At 48.6% G+C, this 21,629-nt stretch overlaps 1 protein-coding gene across 1 annotated transcript in view; it reads right to left on the minus strand.

The window, feature by feature from the left end:
* Nucleotides 1–20,409: 20,409 nt before the first annotated feature.
* Nucleotides 20,410–21,629, minus strand: part of LOC144108704 (uncharacterized) — a 227,223-nt gene continuing 226,003 nt past the window's right edge. Inside the window, exon 11 of the mRNA XM_077641876.1 lies at nucleotides 20,410–20,610. Within this exon, the coding sequence (XP_077498002.1) occupies nucleotides 20,410–20,610 (201 nt within the window). The remainder of the gene's footprint in view (nucleotides 20,611–21,629) is intronic.

The following is a 21,629-nucleotide window of genomic DNA, read 5'->3' on the forward strand; positions in this document are numbered from 1 at the left end:
CACTTGAGACGGAGGCCGTAGTGTCATCTATGCTGCCCCCCAGTACCCGTACCTATTTTCGAACAGGTCCGATCACCTCCTGCGCGAGAGGGGGCTTTTGTTTGGTGAGGCTAGCGTTCAGGCCTTAACCAGATCGAGAGTTCGAAGCTCGCTGCAAAGGCGGTAGTTGCGGGGCCGACGTTGTCGAACAATGAGAAAGGGTCGGAGGCGCAGCAAGCTGATATTCCGAGCACGTCAGAACTGGATAAAATTGAGCCTGTAGCGTTGAAGGCACCAGGTACTGGAGAGGAAATGCCCGACACGGGAAAGTTAGAAGAGCTTCCGGTCGAGCTTCCGGGACTAAGCTCAGTGACGAACAGGGAAGACACTGATCAGGTCATTAGTGACTTAATCATTAAAGCACCGCTGTCGCCCGAGCAGAAAACCGAACTGCACCAACTCTTACAAGAGTTTCAAGGTCAGTTCTCTGAGAGGCCTGGTAGGACTTCTGTCCTTACTCATGCTATAGAACTTACCTCCCCAGAGCCAGTACGATCCAAGGCGTACCGGGTGTCACCCCGCCAGCGCGATATTATGGAGGCTGAGGTAAAGAAAATACTACAGCTCGGTGTTATTGAGGCGGGTGAGAGTGATTATACCTCCCCTTTGATTTTAGTTGAGGTACCGGGCAAGGAACCTCGTCCTTGCGTCGACTACCGCAGGCTTAATTCCATCACTAAGGATCAAATTTATCCGATCCCTAACTTCGAGGAGCGCCTTGAGAAAGTTAGTAGCGCTCAGTTTATTTCCACCCTAGATCTTGTCAGGGGTTATTGGCAGGTTCCACTTACAGAAGAGGCTAGTAGGTATGCGGCGTTCATTTCACCAATGGGAACATTCCGTCCTAAAGTTTTGAGTTTTGGTTTGAAGAACGCGCCATACTGCTTTTCAAGCCTCATGGACAAAGTGTTGCGGGGACAGGAAGAATTCGCTTTACCGTATTTAGACGACGTAGCGATATTCTCCGCATCCTGGTCTGAGCATATGGCACACTTGCGGGCAGTGCTAACCCGCCTGCGCGAAGCGGGCTTGACAGTCAAGGCTCCCAAGTGCCAATTAGCACAGGCCGAGGTTGTCTACCTCGGTCACGTGATTGGACAGGGTCGTCGCCGCCCCTCTGAAATAAAAGTGGCCGCTGTGCGAGACTTCCCGCAACCGCGCACGAAGACCGATATTCGGTCGTTCTTAGGTGCCGCCGCTACTATCAGAGGTACATCCCCAGGTACTCCGATATCGCGGCTCCCCTGACGGATGCTCTAAGAAAAACAGAGCCCCAAACAGTCGTCTGGGGCGAGACAAAGGAAAGAGCTTTTAGCGCCCTAAAGAGCGCCCTAACAAGCCAGCCTGTGCTACGATCGCCAGACTACACAAAAGGGTTCGTTGTTCAGTGCGATGCTAGTGAGCGAGGCATGGGCGTTGTACTGTGCCAAAGGGACAATGGAGAAGTGGAACACCCCGTCCTGTATGCTAGTCGTAAGCTGACCTGTCGTGAGCAGGCGTACAGCGCCACCGAGAAAGAGTGTGCGTGTCTCGTGTGGGCCGTTCAGAAATTGTCATGCTACCTAGCCGGCTCGAGGTTTATCATTGAGACGGTTCACTGCCCTCTCCAATGGCTGCAGACCATCTCTCCCAAAAATGGCCGCCTCCTGCGCTGGAGCCTAGCTTTGCAACAATATTCCTTTGAGGTGCGTTACAAAAAGGGGAGTCTCAACGGTAACGCCGATGGGTTAAGTCGAAGCCCCTAACGTAGGAATCCGCCTCAAAGTTGTTTCTTACTGATGTTTTCTTCCTGAAGCAGGATTTTTAACATATTGCTTTTGTTTAGTGTTTCAAAGAGATTATGTGCTTTCTAGTGCAATTTTCCAATTTGTGGACGCGTTCTGAGTGCTGCTTGACTACTGTAAGGAACTAGGCAGTAGTATAAAAGGGGAAAGAGCCTGGCAGAGCTTAGTGAGGGTTGTCTCGTGCTTGCTGACTGAGCGGTTGCGTTTCGGCGTAGTTCTAACGCTTGCTGGGAACGATCACAAAAATGGCAACTCTCCCGAAGTCACTTTGCAGTGTCCTGTGTGATCCTGAACCTGAGAACGAGGCCTTCTCTGTGCGCTGCGCTCAAGCAACGTCGAGGGACGACCGGTTTTGATTACGAGCGTCATCGAGCGACATCCCTCCGGACAGCGGATGCAGTCCCCTGACCATCGGGATCTCCTTCTCCCGGCGGGGCGGTCCGTTACGTTTCGCCTACGACGCGCGGTATAGCCGGCGCGGATGCAACGGACGCCGGGGCTTCGTTCAAAGTGGCGGTCATTTTGGGCCCTGTCAGTGCTGCCGTAACGCCTCCCGCCAAGCGCGTCCAGGCAGGTTTCAATGCCACGTGTCGTCGTGTGTGCGTGTGTGTGTGTGTGCATGTTGGTGCCCACGCTTGTCAAAGCGCGGCAGCCGGGGAGAGGAGCTCCCCAACTGGGAGGCGAGGAGGTCTGACCGGCGCCGGCCCGGCGGACGCGCCCGTCACGTCTGTACATGTCCGTGCGTCGCCGTCTCGTGCGACTCATCCCAAGCCGTTCCTTCTTGCCCTCGACTCCGAGGGTATAAAAGGCAGCTGCGCCGGACGCCAAAGTGGGACTTCGATTTCTTCCTTCGAGTAACGTGGTCGCCCTGACCGGCTGCTCTTTTGCGATGCCAGAATAAACAAGTTGTTCTGTTGCCAGTCGACTCATCCTTTGCCGGGACCTTCGGATGTTTCCAGCTTTGCCCCAGGCCGCCAGGCCAACGCTACCCTTGGGGCTTGCAACCCTTTTGCAACAGCGGGCTTGCTTGGGGCGAGAACAAAGAGCAGCTTCTCGCTCCGGTCGCTGTCAGTCGCCCGGAATCAGTTATCGGCAATGCATGAGCGCGTCGCGCGGCTGTGGAGATGACAGTAGCAATCAGGGATGTCTTTTTTCAGTTGCCCTTTGTCACGAGTTGACAGCAGTACAATCAGTCAGAGCGCGACCCCGGCGGGCGTGGCTGAAGGACTAATCGTTTCGATGCGGGGGTGGTGAGCCGTGTTAGACCCCGCGTAGCAATTCGAAGTAGCTGTTTTTTTTATTCCACTTTTTTGTGTGTGCGTGTAAAAACGGGGAAGGAAATGCTACTTTGTTTAACGTTAAAGATTTGGATTTGATCAGGTGTTACTGTTATCTTAACAGTTAGATCAAGGTTATTGTGCCATTCAGTAAGAAAGGACATGTGTTAAGTTGGGATGCTACCGAGTGATAACGGCACTCACAGGAGTTTCGCGAAGAAAGTTCCAGAGTAGACGATGAGCTGTTTGCTTATGTAGAACCGTTCCGAGTAAGCAATTTTTTTGTGTTTGAAAATTTCGCACAGGTTTGCTTTTATATATTTAGTACATTCAGACATGTTATACTTGGTCGAGATACCAAGTGTTTTTCGCTACGTAACGGCAGTGTTGCTTATGTCAGGCGAAGGCAAAGAAAGAACGAAAATTTGTGCCCATTTGAGTACTTGTGTTTAGCGGCGCTAGGTTGGCTAGCCGATTTTGGTATTCAAAGATTACGCGAATGAAGTGAGGCTGCAGAATTCTGCGGAGAACAGCTGTAGCAACTTTCTGTATAAGGGACGGTGACGAGGCGCATGACTGACTCATTGAGTTTAGGAGAAGTCTCGCCAGCACGAGAAGGAGTAAGGATTGCGATGCGCAGTCGCGTCTTTCTGAGTTCAACTCGAACAGTTGATTATTAGACTCGAGCGTCAAGCTTCTTTGAAAAGAGCCGGTGGATTAATTTGAGCGTGGGCCAAATTTAAGCAGTCTATTTCTGGTTGTATAAGGGGATCAATGCTTTGATTGATAAGAAATAGAGTTTCTAATCAAAAATTTGTAGGCTTTGACACGCCACCGCGTATTGTACAACTTGGCAGTCTTTCTTTGGCGACATCAGATGAGACGCGGACGCCCTCTTGACCCTAAATTCGGGCAAAATTGAGGTGCTGCTGTTTGTTTATTCCAGTTTTGCTTCCAAATTTTCCACCCCTCTTCAAGTCGTGTACGGCGAATGGAGCCTTGGCAGCGAATTTGTCAGACATGAAAGATGTTCTTAGTAGCCGAGATCATTGCTGTCAGCTACATAATTTTGTGCTTACGTTTACATTGACAATGCAGTAGTATTGCATAACAGCCTGGCGGCTCTCGGGTGAATTTCGTGCACTGCCTAGGGAGTGTCGCCATGTTGAGGTTGAGTGGCTGGTTTCGACTAATGCCTCCGTTGTCCGAGGTTTAGGACTCTGCTTTGTGCTTGCAGACAAGATGAAGAAGGGCCTCCCACGCCACAACTCAAGTCATCTCTCCTCGACCAGTGATTGTGACCACTGGCCGATGGAGATTGTCCTGGCCGCGGAGGAGCTGTTACGTTTGGAGACGCCAACATGCCAAGAATATTCAAGCCACTGAGAAGCATCAATCGACCGAGGCTTCAAAGGGCCGTCGACGTGGTTGCAGCGCCACGAGTGCAGATGGTGGCGTCTACAAGGGTCCTCCCCCCCCTGCTGTTTACGGGGTGAAACGGCCGTCCGCTGCATGAGAACGGCTTTGGTGAACCTATCGTTTGTTCTAAACGCCGGACCCACCCGGGACATCTTTATCCCGGAGGGGACGGCTGGGGAGCCGGCGAGCGGCGGGGTTGCAAATGAGCCCTGGCAAATGCAGCCGTGTTTGACTAAGCCAACGTCGCCGGAATCCTCGTGCTTCGAAAACAACTTCGTCTTAGACTGTGCTTTTCCTTACACGTGGAACCTTCTGCAAACTGCAGTGGCAACCTTTAGTTCCCACGCTACCGCTGTGAAGTGCAGGTGACTGACCTTCGACGCTGACTGACCTTCGGGCTATTCATCACTGCTGCCTGGAGAGCGCGGGCCATAACTTGCCAGAAGTGGCAAGAGTGTGTTGTTGGGGCCGTCCTGGAAGGCGGACCCTAAAGACTGGACGCGTGATCGGCGTCACAGTGATTGGACGCATTTTTAATGAACTAAGGACCTGGGGACAGGGGACCCTATTTAGGCAGCGATCTGGTGTGTGATCGCCAGCTCCCGATTCACTCTTTCGAGCTATGTCAAAATGTAAATAAACCCTTTCAGTCTCTTCTCCACCTCAAAGGCCCTCTCCTCTCTTAGTCACCCCACAACAGCAGTCTCCCGATCCGGAACCCGGGGACACCGACCTTGGCGAGAGACGGAACAGGCGAACCGGGGCCCGCACATAACTGGTGGCAGCGGTGGGATCGACGCGTAATCCCCCAACACCGGTGGCCTGCTACGGGATAGCAGCTTGACACCTAACAGCGTCACAGAGCACCACCTAGGCAGGCTGGTGAGGCGCATTGCCGCCAGTCGCAGGGGCATGACACAAGCCGACCTGTGCAGGGTCATGGGAGCATTCATTCTAATACGAAACACTCCCGTACAATCATCTGCGTCTCAGAGACGAAGAGGCACTTAATAGCATTATGCAACCTTTGACCGTAACGTTCCGAGACTGAGTCTATTAAAAAAAATTGATGTGATTAGCCCAGCTAATCCAGTATATGTAAAGCGAAAGCGAGATTGAGGTCTACATTGACCCACGGAGCCGGTTGTGCGCGTTTCCTTTCGTGAAATTGAACGGTCTTTGCAAAGTTGTCAACGCCAATGAACTTTATGAACGCCGTCGGCTCACTTGTTCTGTTTGGTTTTTGAGGAAAGGAAAAGGCACAGTAACCGTGTCACATATCTAGGTGGACACCCAAACCGCGCCGTAAAGGAAGGGATAAAGGAGGGAGGGAAAGAGAAAACTTAAAATTGAAAGTTGCGTTTTGATGAAAAATGAAATAACCGCGGCAGCTGCGTTTTTATGGAGGCAAAACGCTAAGGCGCCCCTGTGCTGTGCGATGTCAATGCACGTTAAAGATCCCCAGCTGGTCGAAATTCTTCCGGAGCCCTCCACTACGGAACCTCTTTCTTCCCTTCTTCTTTCACTACCTCCTTTATCCCTTCCCTTACGGCGCGTTTCAGGTGTCCGCCGATATATGAGACAGATACTGCGCCATTTCCTTCCCACAAAAACCTATTATTCTTATTACTGCGCCATTACCTTTCCTCAAAAACAAAACAAAAACAAGTGAGCCGCCGGCGGTCATTGGGTTCATTGGCGTTGACAACCTTGTAGAGGCCGTTGATTTTCACGAAAAGAAAGGCGCACAACTGGCTCCCTGTGTCAGTGGACACATCAATCTCGCTTTCATGTACATGGTGTTGGTATCCAACTGCAAAAAATAAAAATAAAAAAAATAATGATTGGCGAATGCGATATGAAATGAAGCGCGTTAGCTAAGTTGTTTTCACTTATGCTTTCGACAAATTCAGATACCAACGTGTACATCGCGAAACCACGATTCGTTCGGTACCACCCGCCTCCCCCCCCCCCCCCCCCCATTACTGTTTCGAGGACCAAAGGTCGTCGGTATAAATGCATCGCGCACACCAGGCTCAACTCCGACTACCAGCTTTGTGTGCAGAATTGCGCCAGTTCGTTTCCAAAACTCCGACCCTCTGCACCCAACCGGTTGGCCACAATTTTATCTTTAATGGTGACCCCAATTGGCACCAGTCGGCATCCGCGCAGACGGTACATATACCTATAGCGAACACCAGCATATATGTGGTAAACCGGCCGCCATGACAGCCCGACGACTGCTCGCGCACGCGGTCACATGATGGGGTGGTAAGATCTTGCACGATGCTGCAGCAGTTTGAACACATGACAGGCAGCGACCTTGAAATCCAGGATGGACAAGACTCTCTAAACTGCCACTACTAAGAGCTAATGCTCTTAAAACCTTCTTTGATTGCGTTATGCATACTGAACAGGCAGCATGCCCACCCTGCCACGCTGGCAGGTGGCAGTTAAATTTATAATTGATCGCGAGAGGTTGGTCACCGAATGAACCCTGCGGCCTATTGCTGCAGTGCCGCGTGTCTGCCACAACGTTGTCAGCGCTAATGCATGCAGCCCACATCTCTCTCTCACTACCGCCACGCACCTCAAAGCGCGATTGAGGCGTTCACTGACCCAAGGAACCAGTTATGCGCCCTTCATTTCCTCAAAATGATCGGCGTCTAGAACCTTGTCAACGCCAATGAACACAATGAATGCCAACACCTTTCGCTTTGTATATCTCGGCTAATCCACACGAGCATTAATATTATTTGAGCCCTGCACCAGTAGTCAGAGACTGCCCACGTAGTTGATGATTAATAGGAGGGTTAGCGTAGCCACTAGTCTTGAATTCAGGTCATACTTTAGCTATGCGCCATTCGTTACTAATCAGTAAGGAAGTTGCTATTTGAGACATATTTGATTGAAATCTTTGATAAATGTTATCTGAGGCGTATTTACATTTTTCAGCTTTGTACTATGCTGCTGAGAATATTTCCAGGTTCCATTTTTGGAACATTGGCGTTTCCGATAGGCAGATTGCTGATGCCGTCGGAAAGAGCTTTTATGATCTGTGAAGTGCGAGTTTCCACTTGCTATCTAAACACAACCTATAGCTTCCTGCAATGTGCCGGCAAATTATAAGACGAAATGATGAAGGAGGTTACTATGCATCAATAACTTTTAAATGTTTATTTCATCGTGCCAGCTGTATGCGTTCACGACATAGGACACCGTAGGTGTCAAGAAAGCATTTCTTGAGCAATGACTTTTGTAAAACAGATATAATACGCACGTCTCACAACGACCCAAGTGCTCGCCATTCTGTGGTAACGTGACCACATTCTGCACCGCCATGCGCTGCCTTTGTCATCTTCAAGCGAGGTGCATTGCACTGCAATTGGTGGCCGGGGAGGCCGGTGCGAGAGGAGGAGCTATTGACCACACTTTGCATGCAACAGCCTCTTGCTTCGGGGAATCTTTGCCGTCATCGGGTAGGAATTAAGGTCGTGAAGACGCCCCAAGCTCTTCGAAACACCTTTAGACAGCTCACCTGGAAGGATGCTGACAGCCCGAAGACATGCGCTGGGTTCAACATACGTAGCATGCGGTTGGGACACTGCCCAAGAAAGCGATGCTCGATAACATCCGAAAATGCGGGCCTACTCATTCCATATACCGGAAAAGCGTTTCCGCTCGCCCGTGTAATGAGAGAAACTGGAAGATATTATCATCTCTCTTTGAATTTTGCTGCTACAAAGGCCATTGTTTCCAAAATGGAACACATGCATAAAACTCACCTCAAGTGATAAAAACACGGTCCTTACTTCCGTATTTTCGTTCCTGAAATCATTAACCATTTCTCATAACTTTTAAATGATTTCTTGATTTCAACAGTTTTTCCCTCAAAAAGCAACCAGAGACAACAGATTGAACAAGGCTCAATATATGTTCGTTTACCAGTAATAATTCAAAACGTTTAAATATGCCGATAACAAATAATATACTTGCGATCTTTCCACATTCCCTACACCGTATGCGAAAAGAAAAAGCTCGCAGAAAGGCGTGCTGTAAAAGATAATAAAAAATAGACGTTGCCTTGTTCTAATTTTGTAGCACAGGGAAGTGAAAGCTTATACGCACCATGTTAATACCGGAATGATCGAGTTAACTTTGTTGAGGGTATAAACCTTACGCTTAAGTAATGAAAATTGCGCAATAAGAACGCAAGTGAATGTCCATACTCTTGGAACTCAAGTGACGTCATCTCGGATAAATGCCGATGATAATGCAACGTTAAGCAGCTGTGCTGATCCTGATTAGGAAGTGGAGGCGGCAAGGCTTATGTAATCCGAATGGCGGGATGAAGAACGCGGCAGAATCTGCGGTGGTCATTGCTGAGCATTGTTGGGAAGCTCTGTTGACAGCCTGCAGGGGGCGTTTGTAGAAATCTGTGTCACTTGCAGGATAATATTCGTGGAGAGCGAGTATTAAGTTTACTGAGTGTCGGGCAGGGTTTAGCGCGACCTGGGCTAGGTCTCCCACGTGGGGATGTTGAGACCTTGTCTCTTGGCCGCCTAGAGGACCTAGAGCTGCGCAGAACGGCGGACCTGAAAAACTGTTCTGGGTAGGGAAATGTGCTGTTTTATGGTATCACAGGAGCTTAAAAATCTGAATCCTGGGAATTCTCTTAACAGCTTGTGGCTTATAGCTGCCGTAAACAGTCTGTAATCACGAACGATCATATTGTTACGACGAAGTGGCAGTGGAAGACGAAGTGGCCTCTCGCGTGAGAGGACGAACGAAGAAGAAGCTCCTTGTTCGTGTTGGTGCTCCCTGCTAGGAACTCTTTATTCTAACCCCAACACTTTATTTATTTATTTATTTATTTATTTATTTATTTATTTATTTAACAATACTGTTAACCCTCATGCGAGGGTCCTTACAGGGAGGGTATGAAAACTTCGTAGAAAATAGAATTATTCACAATCACTAAATACATCTGCAGAAGACAGTACATTCGTTCAAGCATCAAATAGCACTTTCAAGCAGATGGTCATCCAGAGATCGCTCAAATTCATGCAGATCATTCTGTTCTACAACACTCATTGGCAAGTCATTCCACATTTCAATTACATGGGGGAAGAAGGAATTTCAGAAAGCTTCACTATGGGCGTAGTACGGCTGAATTATCCGACTATGATTTGTTCTAGAACTCCGTTTGCCTGGCGCTTGTATGTATGTTTCCTTTTTAATGTTTACCTGTCCTTGGAGCATCTGGAATAGTAGCTTTAGGCGAATTTTTTCTCTACGTATTTATAATGAATCCAGGTTACAGGAAGAAAGCATATCTGTAACTGAGTCTGTCCTTCGATATCGGCAGCAAATAAAGCGCACTGCGTACCTCTGAATTCTTTCTAATTGTTTCTTTAAATAATTCTGTTTAGGACTCCATACTACTGACGCATACTCAAGGATTGGCCTCACAAAAGCTCTATATGCAATTAGTCTTACATCTCGTGTAGCATTCTCCAATTTTTTTTTTGTCAAAAAACATAACCTCTGGTGTGCTTTAGAGCACACCTCTTCTATATGTGTGCCCCAATTTAAATTTTGTGTTATTGTCATTCCTAGATACTTAAACTGAGTTACGTTTACCAAACACTTGTCACCAATGAAATATGGGAACGAAAGAACAGATTTCTTCGTTGTAATGTGCATGTACGTTGATTTCGAATCATACATTTCCATGTTCCATTTTTTGCACCATTCGCTTAATGCCTGTAAAGAGTTGTTAATTCTAAGCTGGTCTTCCGTGTTTCTAACTGTGAAATAAATTAACCAGTCATCTGCGAATAGATTCAGTCGTACATTTGGTTCCATGACAGCAGAGATATCATTAATATACACCAAAAATAACAACGGTCCCAGGACAGAACCCTGTGGAGCTCCTGAAAGAACTGCTAGTGAGGCGGACACATGACCATCCATTTTGACCACCTGGTTACGATTTCCTAGGTACGCTTTAATCCCTTTTACAATATTCATATTAATTCCAGCTCTTTCCAGTTTAAAAACTAATTTATTGTGTGCACCTTATCAAAAGCTTTGGCAAAATTTACAGCGATTATGTCAATTTGCTGCTTCGCATCAATCGTCATTGCCAAATCGTGAATTGTCTCTACAAGTTGTGCAGTGGTGGAAAGGCCTGCTCGGAATCCGTGTTGGTGAGGGTAAAGTAAACAGCTTGTTTCTCGGTAATGAAAGATATGCTTCGCTATAATATATTCCATAAGTTTACAAGAAATCGATGTAAGAGATATTGGTCGGTAGTTATTACAAGAGTTTGGTCGCCTCCTTTAAACACCAGAATTACTAGTGCATTGCGCCAATCTTGTGGTACACAATGGGTGTGCAAGGATTTTTGAAAAATAAGTTTAAGGTATCGTGAGGCCCACTCGGCATATCTTCGGAGAAACTGGGTTGGTATTTTGTCTGGTCCATTGGCCTTTTTAACATCCAAATTGAGGAGCTGCTGAAATACGCCCTCCTGCGAAATTATGACGTCATTCATTCGGCTAGGCAACAAGCGTTCTGAACTAAGGTCTATGTCATCTTTGGTTGCGGTGAATACGGACTGAAAAAAGTGATTAAAATGATCTACTATATGCTCCTTTTTTTATCAGTACCTGATTTTCGTGCTTAATCTCCTGTATTCTCTCCTTCCTATCACTAAAGTATCGCCAGAACTTTTGCGGTGACGTTTTGAGGAAGCGGCTAAGCGTTTCGTCGAAAAACTTTTTTTTAGCTTCTTTCAGCGCCTGCTTCAGCTCAGCACGAAGTCGCAAAACATGAATACGTTTATTTTTATTTTTACGTAGTCTTTTTATTTTACGTTTCATATGAATTATGTCCCTGGTGGTCCAGGGGCTTCGGTGCTTCGCGTCTTTTTAACACGAGTTGGGATATACCTGTCAACGCAGTGTTGTATAATTTTCTTAAATTGCTGCCACAACTCTTCTGCTGTTTTGGAATCATAGTCAATTTTAAAATCATCAAAGGCAGATTCCAGGTAGCCAAGAATGGAGGTGTCGTCCGCACGCTCATAATCCTTAACGCGCACAGGGATATAAGGCCTTGAACACTCGCTGATTCTAAGCGGTAAGGAAACAATAATCATCTTGTGGTTAGAGACACCATCTTCAACGTTAACGGTGTGTTCTTTTATATTATTTGACAGGAACACCAAGTCCAATAATGACTGCGGATCGGGCGTTATTCTTGTATCTTCTTGCACAATTTGTTTTAGGTTATACGCGAACATAATTTCTAATAGTTTCTCTCCGTTAGACGAATCAGGACCAACAGAACATAAGCGTTGCCAATTTATGTGTGGTAGGTTAAAATCGCCAGTCATTATTAGTCTCGTGTTCTTTTTCACATTCGCACATAAAAAAGTGTTTACTTCATCAAAGAACTCGGAACTCGGGTGAAGCAGAGGGCGCGCGGTACACAGCTCCAATCATGTAAGCAACGTTGTAAAACTTTATCTTGCACCAAACTGTTTCAGCAACATTACAATCCATCACTACTGCAGATAAAGAGTTTTTTACTATGATACAAACGCCCCCCACCACGTGAGTCCCGGTCTTTTCTAAACATTATATAGTCCGGAGGAACAATGCAGTCAGAAGAAATATTGTTATTCAACCAGGTTTCTGTTATTACAACATGCGGACTTTGTGAAAGCAGCAAGTATTCTAACTCTGTAGTCTTATTTACAATGCTACGCGCATTCAGACTTAAAAGGCGTAGCTATATCTGCGATGACGTGTCCGACGTCGCACTCTTGATTGAGGGATCAAGGTCATCTGGGCTGCCTGGCTCATCTGACTGGTGCTGTTTGAAATTATCAGCCTACCTCCGCGGCCTGTAGACAGCAGACAGCGTTCGTTTCGGCTGTGATCCCAGATATAGGTTTGGTTGTTTACGCGAAGTTTATCATGGATAAGGAAGACCTTTGCCTTCTTAGCCCCGTCTGCTGCCGCACTGTTCCATAGTTTTCGGCGTACTTCTACAGTTTCTTTGGCATAGTCAGGGCTAATACGCCAAGAAGTCCCTTTCAGCTTTGTGCCTTTCTTCAGGAGACTCTCCTTTTCTCTGGAATCGTAGAATTTAAGAATAATTGGCCTACATTTCTGTGGTTGGGCTTTACCAAGGCGATGAATTCGCTCCACTGTGTCAACCTGCACGCCCATAGTTTTCCGAAATATATTCTCTACAACAAGTTCCTTCAGTTTTGATTCTGTTTCCGTTTCAGTGTCTGTCTCAGTTTCAGTGACGCCAAATACTAGTAAATTGTTACGTCGGCTTCAGTTCTCATAATCGATAAGCTTTGCAGAATGCTGTTGGACTATTTCTTCTAACTTACAAATCCTGTTATTCATCGCGTCAAATGCATCAAGAAGGCCCTATAAGTTGTTGGTTTTTGCGCTTACTGCAGCAATTTCACTTTTGATGTCATCCATCTTACGCGCGAACGCAGCTTGGTTCTCAAGAATTTCTTCCAACTTCTCAGTTACTTTTGGCCCGGGATTCTGTTCAACGTCACACGACATAAGCAATAAAAGAAGCATTGACCAGCAGTCGTACAAAATTTCACAACACTTGCGAGGGCACGGCAAGACTATCAAGAAACGATTGTCACTAGAATAAGCAATAGTATTGCTCGGAACACTTGCCTGCAAAAGCAGTAGCGGAGGCTCAGACATGTTGCTTGACAGCCAAGTGCCATACCCTCTGAAGCAGTGGTCGCTGCTGTGCTCCTTATGTACAGCGTCGAGTGATGACGTCACAGATGGCGTACAGTAATCGAAGATGAGGCTTTCCACGGTATCATTGTCACGAGGCACTCGGAAGAAGGCCAGTCGTTGATCGTTGCTGGTTTTTGTAGCGGTGAAAATCCACGGCAGAATCTGCAAAAGCAGTAGCGGAGGCTTAGACATGTTGCTTGACAGCCAAGTGCCGTACCCTCTCTTCCCCGCAACATCCTTGGTGGAGGTGCGGCAAGACGGAACTACGTAGCGGACGATACCTGCCACGGCCGACAGTGACGGAAGCATCCCCCCAAGATTCGGCGTCATCGGTGTCCTCCATCGTTCTCACTCGCCCTCGTGATCCCAGACCCGTCTCTGGGGACGATGACGCCGACGTCGAGACTTGGCTTCGCAGGTATGAACGGTGCAGTGCTAACAACCGCTGGGACCAAACTTTCATGCTGCGAACATAGTTTTTTACCTTAAGGCCACGGCGTTCAAGTGGTATGATGCCAACGAAGAGACACTGACCAGTTGGGCTGACTGCAAGCAGAAGCTTATCGACCTTTTCGGCAAACCACTCGGCCGGCAGCTTTCCGCTAAAAGCGATCTTGCCAGTCGCGCCCAGCCATCCACGGAGTCCTACGTCTCTTATATTCAAGATGTGTTGTCTCTGTGCTGCGCAGTGGATACAAAGATGAGCGAGGCTGACAAAGTCAGACATGTGCTCAAGGGCATCGCAGACGACGCCTTCAATCTGCTCATCTACAAAAACTGCGACAAGATCGCCGACATCATAAAAGAATGCCGCCGCTTTGAGGACGCCAAAAGCCGACGGATCACCCAGCATATTGCACGCCTACCCAACACGGCTGCGTCTTCTTCCTGCCGAGATCTTTGTTCTCGGAACCAGCCGACCTCACCTGAGAACGTGGCCCGTATTGTGCGCCGTGAGCTTGAAGCAATTGGTCCGGCTCCCTTAGCAACTCCTGTGGCCGACAGCCGTTGACCCTTCCTCTTATTAAAGCAGTCGTGCGACAGGAACTTGCTAACTTGGGTTTCAACTAAGTCGCCGCTATTCACCCCCTCCCCCCCCCCCCCAAGTACCCGAAGTCCCTCCTCTTTATCCTGTCCGGCCTGTTTACGCCACCCCTCGACCACGCAATCCTCCGAGTGGCGTACGCTTGACGACAGGCTCATATGTTTCAATTGTTCCCGTGTAGGCCACATCGCCCGTCATTGCCGTAGTCGATGGTACTCCTCCCAGCGGGCCCGTTCCTCGACTGCCCCTTATCGCCCCGACGCTCCCCGCTCAAGCCCTTTCTCGCGATCCTTGGACCCATCAAGCCCCACCACCGACGTCTCGCAGTCCCGCTTCAGCCGCTCACCATCCCCACAGCGCCGCCAGTCCCGTCCGCCGCAACGACTACGCGCCTACCTCTCCTACGGACGATCACAGGCTGAAAACTAGCTTCTGCAGCGTCTAGAGGTGATGCTGCAGTGACGACCAGGACCAAAATCCTCGTTTAGTTCTTCGTGCCCCGCGGAATTTATTGACCATACAAGTCGATGGAGCTGCCGTCTCTGCTCTGGTTGACACGGGCGCCCACATTTCTGTGATGTGTTTCGACCTACGTCGCCGCCTCCGTAAAGTACTGACGACTGCTCCTACAGCCGTTGTTCGAGTTGCCGACTGCACAACGTCCTGAGTCCTCGGCCTGTGTGCTGCTCGTGTGACGATTTCTGATCGCCAAACCACCGTGCTCTTTACCGTTCTTAACCACTGCCCTCTTGAAATCATACTCGGCCTTGATTTCCTTATTGAGCACGCAGCCCTTATTGACTGTGCTACAAGTGTTGTTGAGTTGGACCTACCGTTCCTCCTAGAACCATCTGCCCCGGTTGTGCACCGTCTCTGAACTGCCGAGTTCACCCGCTTACCACCTGTATCCGCTTCTTACGTTTTGTTTAAATCTGTTCCACCTCTTTCCAACGGCCAGTATGTCATCACTCCTGACCTTGATTTTCCCGTCACAAAGAATGCTGCCCTTGCACACACAGTTGTCACAGTATCGGCAAACAACGCATGTCTACCTGTTCTCAACTTCAGTACGCACGTTCAGACGCTTCCTCAAGGAATGTACTTCGCCACGCTGTCCCCGACCGACGAGTACGTGATCTCCGCAGTCACGAACTGTGTATCGCCCCCTTCGAACGGTCATGTCACAGCTATTTCAAAACCTGACCATTATGCCAATATGATCGCTTCCGAACTCCCCGCAGACCAAGCTCAGGCGCTTACCAATTTATTGGCATCCTTTCAGGACATATTTGATTTCAATGACCGCCCTTTAGCGCGTACGGCTATTGTGCAGCATCGTATCAACACTGGTGACGACGCTCCTCCGCACCACCGGCCTTACAGGGTGTCCAGTTCCGAACGCCAAGTGATACAAAAGGAAGACGAAAAGATGCTAAGGACATCATCGAACCATCCTCCAGTGCTAGGGCCTCTCCCGTCGTCCTTGTTAAAGAGAAAGACGGCAGTTGGCGTTTCTGAGTTGATTACCGCCACCTGAACCGCACCACAAGGAGAGACGTGTACTCACTCCCAAGGATCGATGACGCTCTCGACTGCCTTCACGAATATCAGTACTTTTCTCCCATTGATCTTCGTTGCGGTTATTGGCAAATCGCCGTGGATGAGCAGGACCGCGAAAAAACAGCTTTTGTCACACCTGACGGTTTATAGCAGTTTAAAGTCATGCCGTTCGGACTTGTAATGCACCAGCTACCTTCGAAAGGATGATGGACTCCCTTCTTCGAGGATTTAAGTGGACTACGTGTATGTGCTACCTCAACGATGTTGTCTTCTCGCCCACCTTTGCGTCCCACCTTGAACGTCTCAGCACTATCCTGACTGTATTTCGTACGGCTGGGCTACATACAGCTCAACTCGTCGAAATGCCAATTCGGCCGCCGGCAACTCACCATTCTTGGACATCTCGTCGACGCCTTCGGCGTACGTCCTGATGCCGCTAAAATTGAAGAGGTGCAAAACTTTCCGCGCCCACGGTCCCAGAAGGACGTGCGCAGTCTTCTTGGGCTGTGTTCCTATACTTTCGCCGTTTTATTCATGATTTTGCCCTTATCGCTCGTCCCCTCACTGACCTACTGAAGACCCACGCCGAGTTTACCTGGAGCCCTGATCAACAAAATGCGTTTTCCACGCTTGTCCGCCTGCTTACGTCGTCACCGATTCTGGCACATTTTGATCCCGCGGCCCCTACTTAACTCCGCACAGACGCCTGCGGCTACGGGATCGGAGCAGTGCTCGCACAACGCTCCCGGGGTCCAGACCGCGTCGTTGCGTATGCTAGCCGCCTGCTTTCACCTGCCGAGCGAAATTACTCGATTACCGAACGGGAGTGCCTCTCCCTGGTTTGGGTTGTAGCGAAATTCCGGCCATACTTATTCGGGCGCGCTTTTTTTGTCGTCACGGACCCCCATGCCCTTTGCTGGCTGTCCTCGCTGAAAGACCCTTCCGGGCGTCTTGGCCGCTGGGCGCTACGCCTTCAGGAGTATTCGTACACTGTTGTGTATAAGTCTGGACGTCTTCATCAAGACGCTGACTGCCTGTCTCGGTACTCTGTCCAGCCACCTGATCTCAGTGACACTGACGGTATTCCTTCCCTGTTTGGCATTTCTGACCTACACACATCGCCGAAGAGCAGCGCAAGGACCCATATTTACAAACCATCATCGAGTGCCTCAGCTCTGGAAGCTCGAAGCGCTCTCTGCAGCTCTTCGATACCAAAAATGGCATCCTCTATCGCCGAGACTTCCGTCCTGACGGGCCCTCCCTCCTTCTAGTCATTCTCCAGCAGCTGCGCTCTTCTATAATCGCAGAACTCCATGACCTGTCTGCAGCTGGACACTTTGGTGTGGCAAGAACCTACGACCAGATATGGCGCCGCTTCTTTTGGCCTGGCTTATACCGTACAGTCAAGCGTTACGTCACCACTTGCGACCTGTGTCAACGCAGGAAGAAGCCTTCGGCACCACATCCTGGTCTTCTGCACCCTATAGACGTGCCCGTGGAGCCGTTCCACCGTGTAGGGATCGACCTCCTTGGACCATTCCCGACCTCGGAATCCGGAAGTAGGTGGGTCGCAGTAGCCACCGACTATGCCACTCGGTACGCTATCACTCGTGCATTGCCTACGAGTTGCGCGACCGATGTCGCTAACTTCCTTTTGCACAATCTTATTCTGCAACATGGTGCCCCTCGTCAATTACTCACGGACCGCGGACGCTACTTCATGCCTCGAGTTGTTGACGACATCCTGCGCTCATGCTCAACCAAGCACAAGATTGCCACAGCATACCACCCGCAGACGAACGGGCTAACCGAGCGTTTGAACCGGACATTAACAGACATGTTGTTTATGTACGTCTCCCCCGACCACAAAGACTGGGGTCTCGCCTTGCCCTATGTGACGTTCGCTTACAACACCTCCCGGCATGACACAACTGGTTACTCTCCGTTCTATCGCTTGTATGAGAGGCACGTCGTCCTGCCTTTGGACACACTTATCCCATCCGCTGACCGTCCCGTCACCGCCTACGCCCGTGACGCCATTGTTCAAGCTGCACACGCCCGCCAAATCGCCCGCAGTCGGCTAAAAGTGTCCCAGCAAGCACAGAAGTCTCTGTACGACAATCGCCAACGCCACGTCACCTACGAACCTGGGTCGCTCGTTCTTCTGTGGTCTCCTTCCCGCCGCGTCGGTCTCTCTGAGAAACTTTTGTCCCCCTACCATGGCCCTTATCGTGTGGTGCGTCAGGTCACCGACGTCAAATATGAAGTTGCTCCTCATACGCCTGCATCCTCATCATGTAGACCACCCACCGATATTGTTCATGTCATACGCCTCAAGCCCTACCACGTCGCTTCTCGACCACCGGCCTAGCGCCGAGACGGCGCTCCTGCCGCCGGGAGTCATGTTACGACGAAGTGGCGTGAAAGACGAAGTGGCCTCCCTCGTGAGAGGACGAACGTAGAAGAAGAAGAAGAAGCTCCTTGTTCGTGTTGGTGCTCCCTGCTAGGAACTCTTTATTCTAACCCCAACACTTGTAAATAAATGTAAATAGTTTTCCCCGTAACAATATCTAGCGCTTTCACCGTTTGGGACAATTTTCTTCCGAAAATGAGGGTCAGGACACCACCAATATATATATATAGCAATAAATTCATTTAAAAATTCCCCGCATTGGGTACGAACTCAACGATATAGACGGAAGCGTTGTTTTGGATGATTTTGCTGCTTTTGCAGGAAAACAAAAAACTTACTTCTCAAGATCGATATAAATGAACACTGATGTAAATACTACACGTCAAAAACGACGCATTTCTGCGGGATTCTCAGGCCAACCGCGTTATCAGTCTGTCAAGCCCGTGATTTGGATGACATCTTTAAAGTGGTCATTCAACTCAAGCTCATTCATCTTCGTTATCATTCATCACGGAATCAGAGCTCTTGTAGACGAGGACAGAGAAAACGCGCACACAACTGCGCTGAACTACCAACTTCATTTTGGACGTGTCTTAATACGGGCCTTAAATTTTGCGTGAACAAAAGACTGATAAAGCATAAATTCAACGTTATAGATAAAAATCTGGCATCTTGACCGTCCACTGTGGTGTCTGCTTCGCGAACACACAAGAATCGAACACAAGAATCAAGGTAAAAAACAACTACCATCTCACTCGTGAAATATTTTGTCGTCATATTTTGTAGTCACATGGTCCTCGTGGAAAAGAGGTCAAATTCCTGTCTGGGTCAATGCCATTTTATTGCATTCAAGGCCACCTTCAACACTTTCCAAGCCTCCTTATAACTTTTTGGTTTGTTTATTGTCTCACGTATGTCATCCTTTTATCTGCTTTAAGCGCCTATTGAATTTCGCCTTTTAATTGTTGCCTCAATTATGTCATCGTTTTACCTCCTTTTAGCGCATCGATGACTTTTGGGTGAGTTGATTGTTGGCTGCATTCCTTTTATCTTTTTTTTCACCGCTTCGTGAATTTTTTCCTGATCTATGCCGTTATTTTACCCGTTTTTTATACGTAGTTTTTAGCCTTTTTATAATGTTTGCCGGATCAATCTGCATTCGTTAACCCCGCCTTTGTCAATTTTGCTTGATATTGTTTGAGGCCAATTGTTGTCTTTCTCTTCTTTTTTAGCGAAAGCTACGCTAGACTAGTAAGAGCGAGTTTCAACATGCCATGACCGCCAACTGCACCGTTCCGCAGGCGTTCCGCCGCTGCGCCAACTCGTGACGTCACGGACCTCATTTTTCAGCTTCACGGATTATTCTTCTCGTTCTGTTGAGCAGAACTTGATCTGGTTAAACACTGCCATCAATAACCCTAACAACTTGTACGTGTTGCCTATGAGATACAGATCATCTTAAGCGCACCTTCGTTTGATCAGTGGCTTCGAAGAACGGATAATGAAAAAGCGCGCTGTGCAAACAGGCCATCGCCCATGGAACTTCACATTCATAGGATAGGCATAATTTAACTCACCCTGAGTGTGAGGTAACGCTGCGAAGCATTTGCATAAAACCCGCTAAATTCTGGCGGCACTTTTCGCGGAACTTCTCTACTGAAGTCTGCTTTTGGTATTAAATGGAAACGCTATTTAATAAAGTACGCTACCGCGGTAGCTCAATGGTTTGACGCTCGGCTGCTGACTCGAAAGACGCGGATTCGATCCTAGGCCGCGGAGGTTCAGTTTCGATGGAGGCGAAATTCTAGAGTCTAGTGTACTGCGCGATATCAGTGCCCGTTAAAGAACCGCTGGCGGTCCAAATTTCCGGAAACTTTCACTACGGCCTCCCTGAGAGAAACGTTAAAACTTGTAAACTATAAACCAAACTTTATAAAGTGGCAGTGAAGGCACCACTAACCCCTCCTGTGAGCAAGTATTCCAGCCATGACACCCAGTCGTCTTTTTATGATTTATTGCGTACGCCATTCTACTGTGCCTGTCGCGCGCGATTGCGCGCGTATTCAGGCCACATTCACTTTCTGCCGGACTCCATGTAGCATCGGGCGTATCTACTCGGCTCGGACGGTTCGCTCAAGAAGTTGATGACTCCGCGTAACGTCCTCAGCACAGGGAACGTGCCACCTTCGCAGGCGCCCTCGGTGTCATCGTACTCCAGGTTGTACGCGGCCACGCTGAACAACGTAGACCTGTACTGGTCCTTCACGTGACAGAGCTGCAAGATACGGAGCAGGAAGCGTTGAGCTGCTTGGGAGTGCTGATAAGCAAAAAGCGTTTTAGAGTGCGTCCAGAGTTCAGGTGATGATTTGATTATGTTGAAAACATCGATAGAATGAAATTTCTCTCTTACTAGCTAGAGCGCATCTCCAGAGGAGGCTGGCAAGCCGATAACCATGATGCCCACTATATTAGTTGTTTATACTGGATCTCCAGAAAATAGTCCCACAAGCTATTTCACCCATCACTTCTTCCCAACGTGCTAGGGGGAATGACCGAGTTAAGTTGTACTTTCACTAGAAGGCTGTACGGCAAAACGGAACACCGATTTTATGTCTGTACAGCGCCAGCGCCGTCGTGCAATTCAGACCTGGCACCATTGGTGCTTTATAACAAACACCTAAGCACAGTGAGTTTGAAAAGAGCATTGATGAAAGTGTTTAGACTGGTTTCTGATTGTTGACGCCACTGGGCGCATCATCACCCCCCCCCCCCCCCCTAAAAAAAATTCTCTCGTCGTGCGTCATGTACCGATGGGAAAGGCAATGAGCAACGAACAGCCACCATAAACGGCGCCCGCACATGTCTAAACGCTGTAAAGAGCACTCAGTTTCAGATTTAAAAAAATGCCCAGGACAGGTAATATTCATTCAGTCCTTGGCAAACAAAGGCACTAGGTTTGTTTCATATCTGGTTCGTTTCATCCAGCAATTTCATACTTTTGCTCGGCCTTGAACAAGGTTTGGACGTTTCATACACACGCCCTCCGTCGATCGGTCACAACCGCTTTTCAGCATGTTTGAAGTATGCGCGCATTAGTACATGGACGCTTCCATTTCACTCCTAAATCTTCCTGAGCAGTGATGAGCACTTCCCCGAGTCTAGTCGCCTTAGCAAGTCTAGTCGCCTGCTCAAGCATTATGAACACTTCTGGAGTGCTCATTTTCCAGGATACATGAAATGCAAAAAAAAACATTGCCTTAGCATAATCCTGTGTACCAGTTGCGCTTTTAGGAC

This window comes from Amblyomma americanum, chromosome 10 (genome assembly GCF_052857255.1).
Source record: "Amblyomma americanum isolate KBUSLIRL-KWMA chromosome 10, ASM5285725v1, whole genome shotgun sequence".
NCBI classification, from domain to species: Eukaryota; Metazoa; Arthropoda; class Arachnida; order Ixodida; family Ixodidae; genus Amblyomma; species Amblyomma americanum.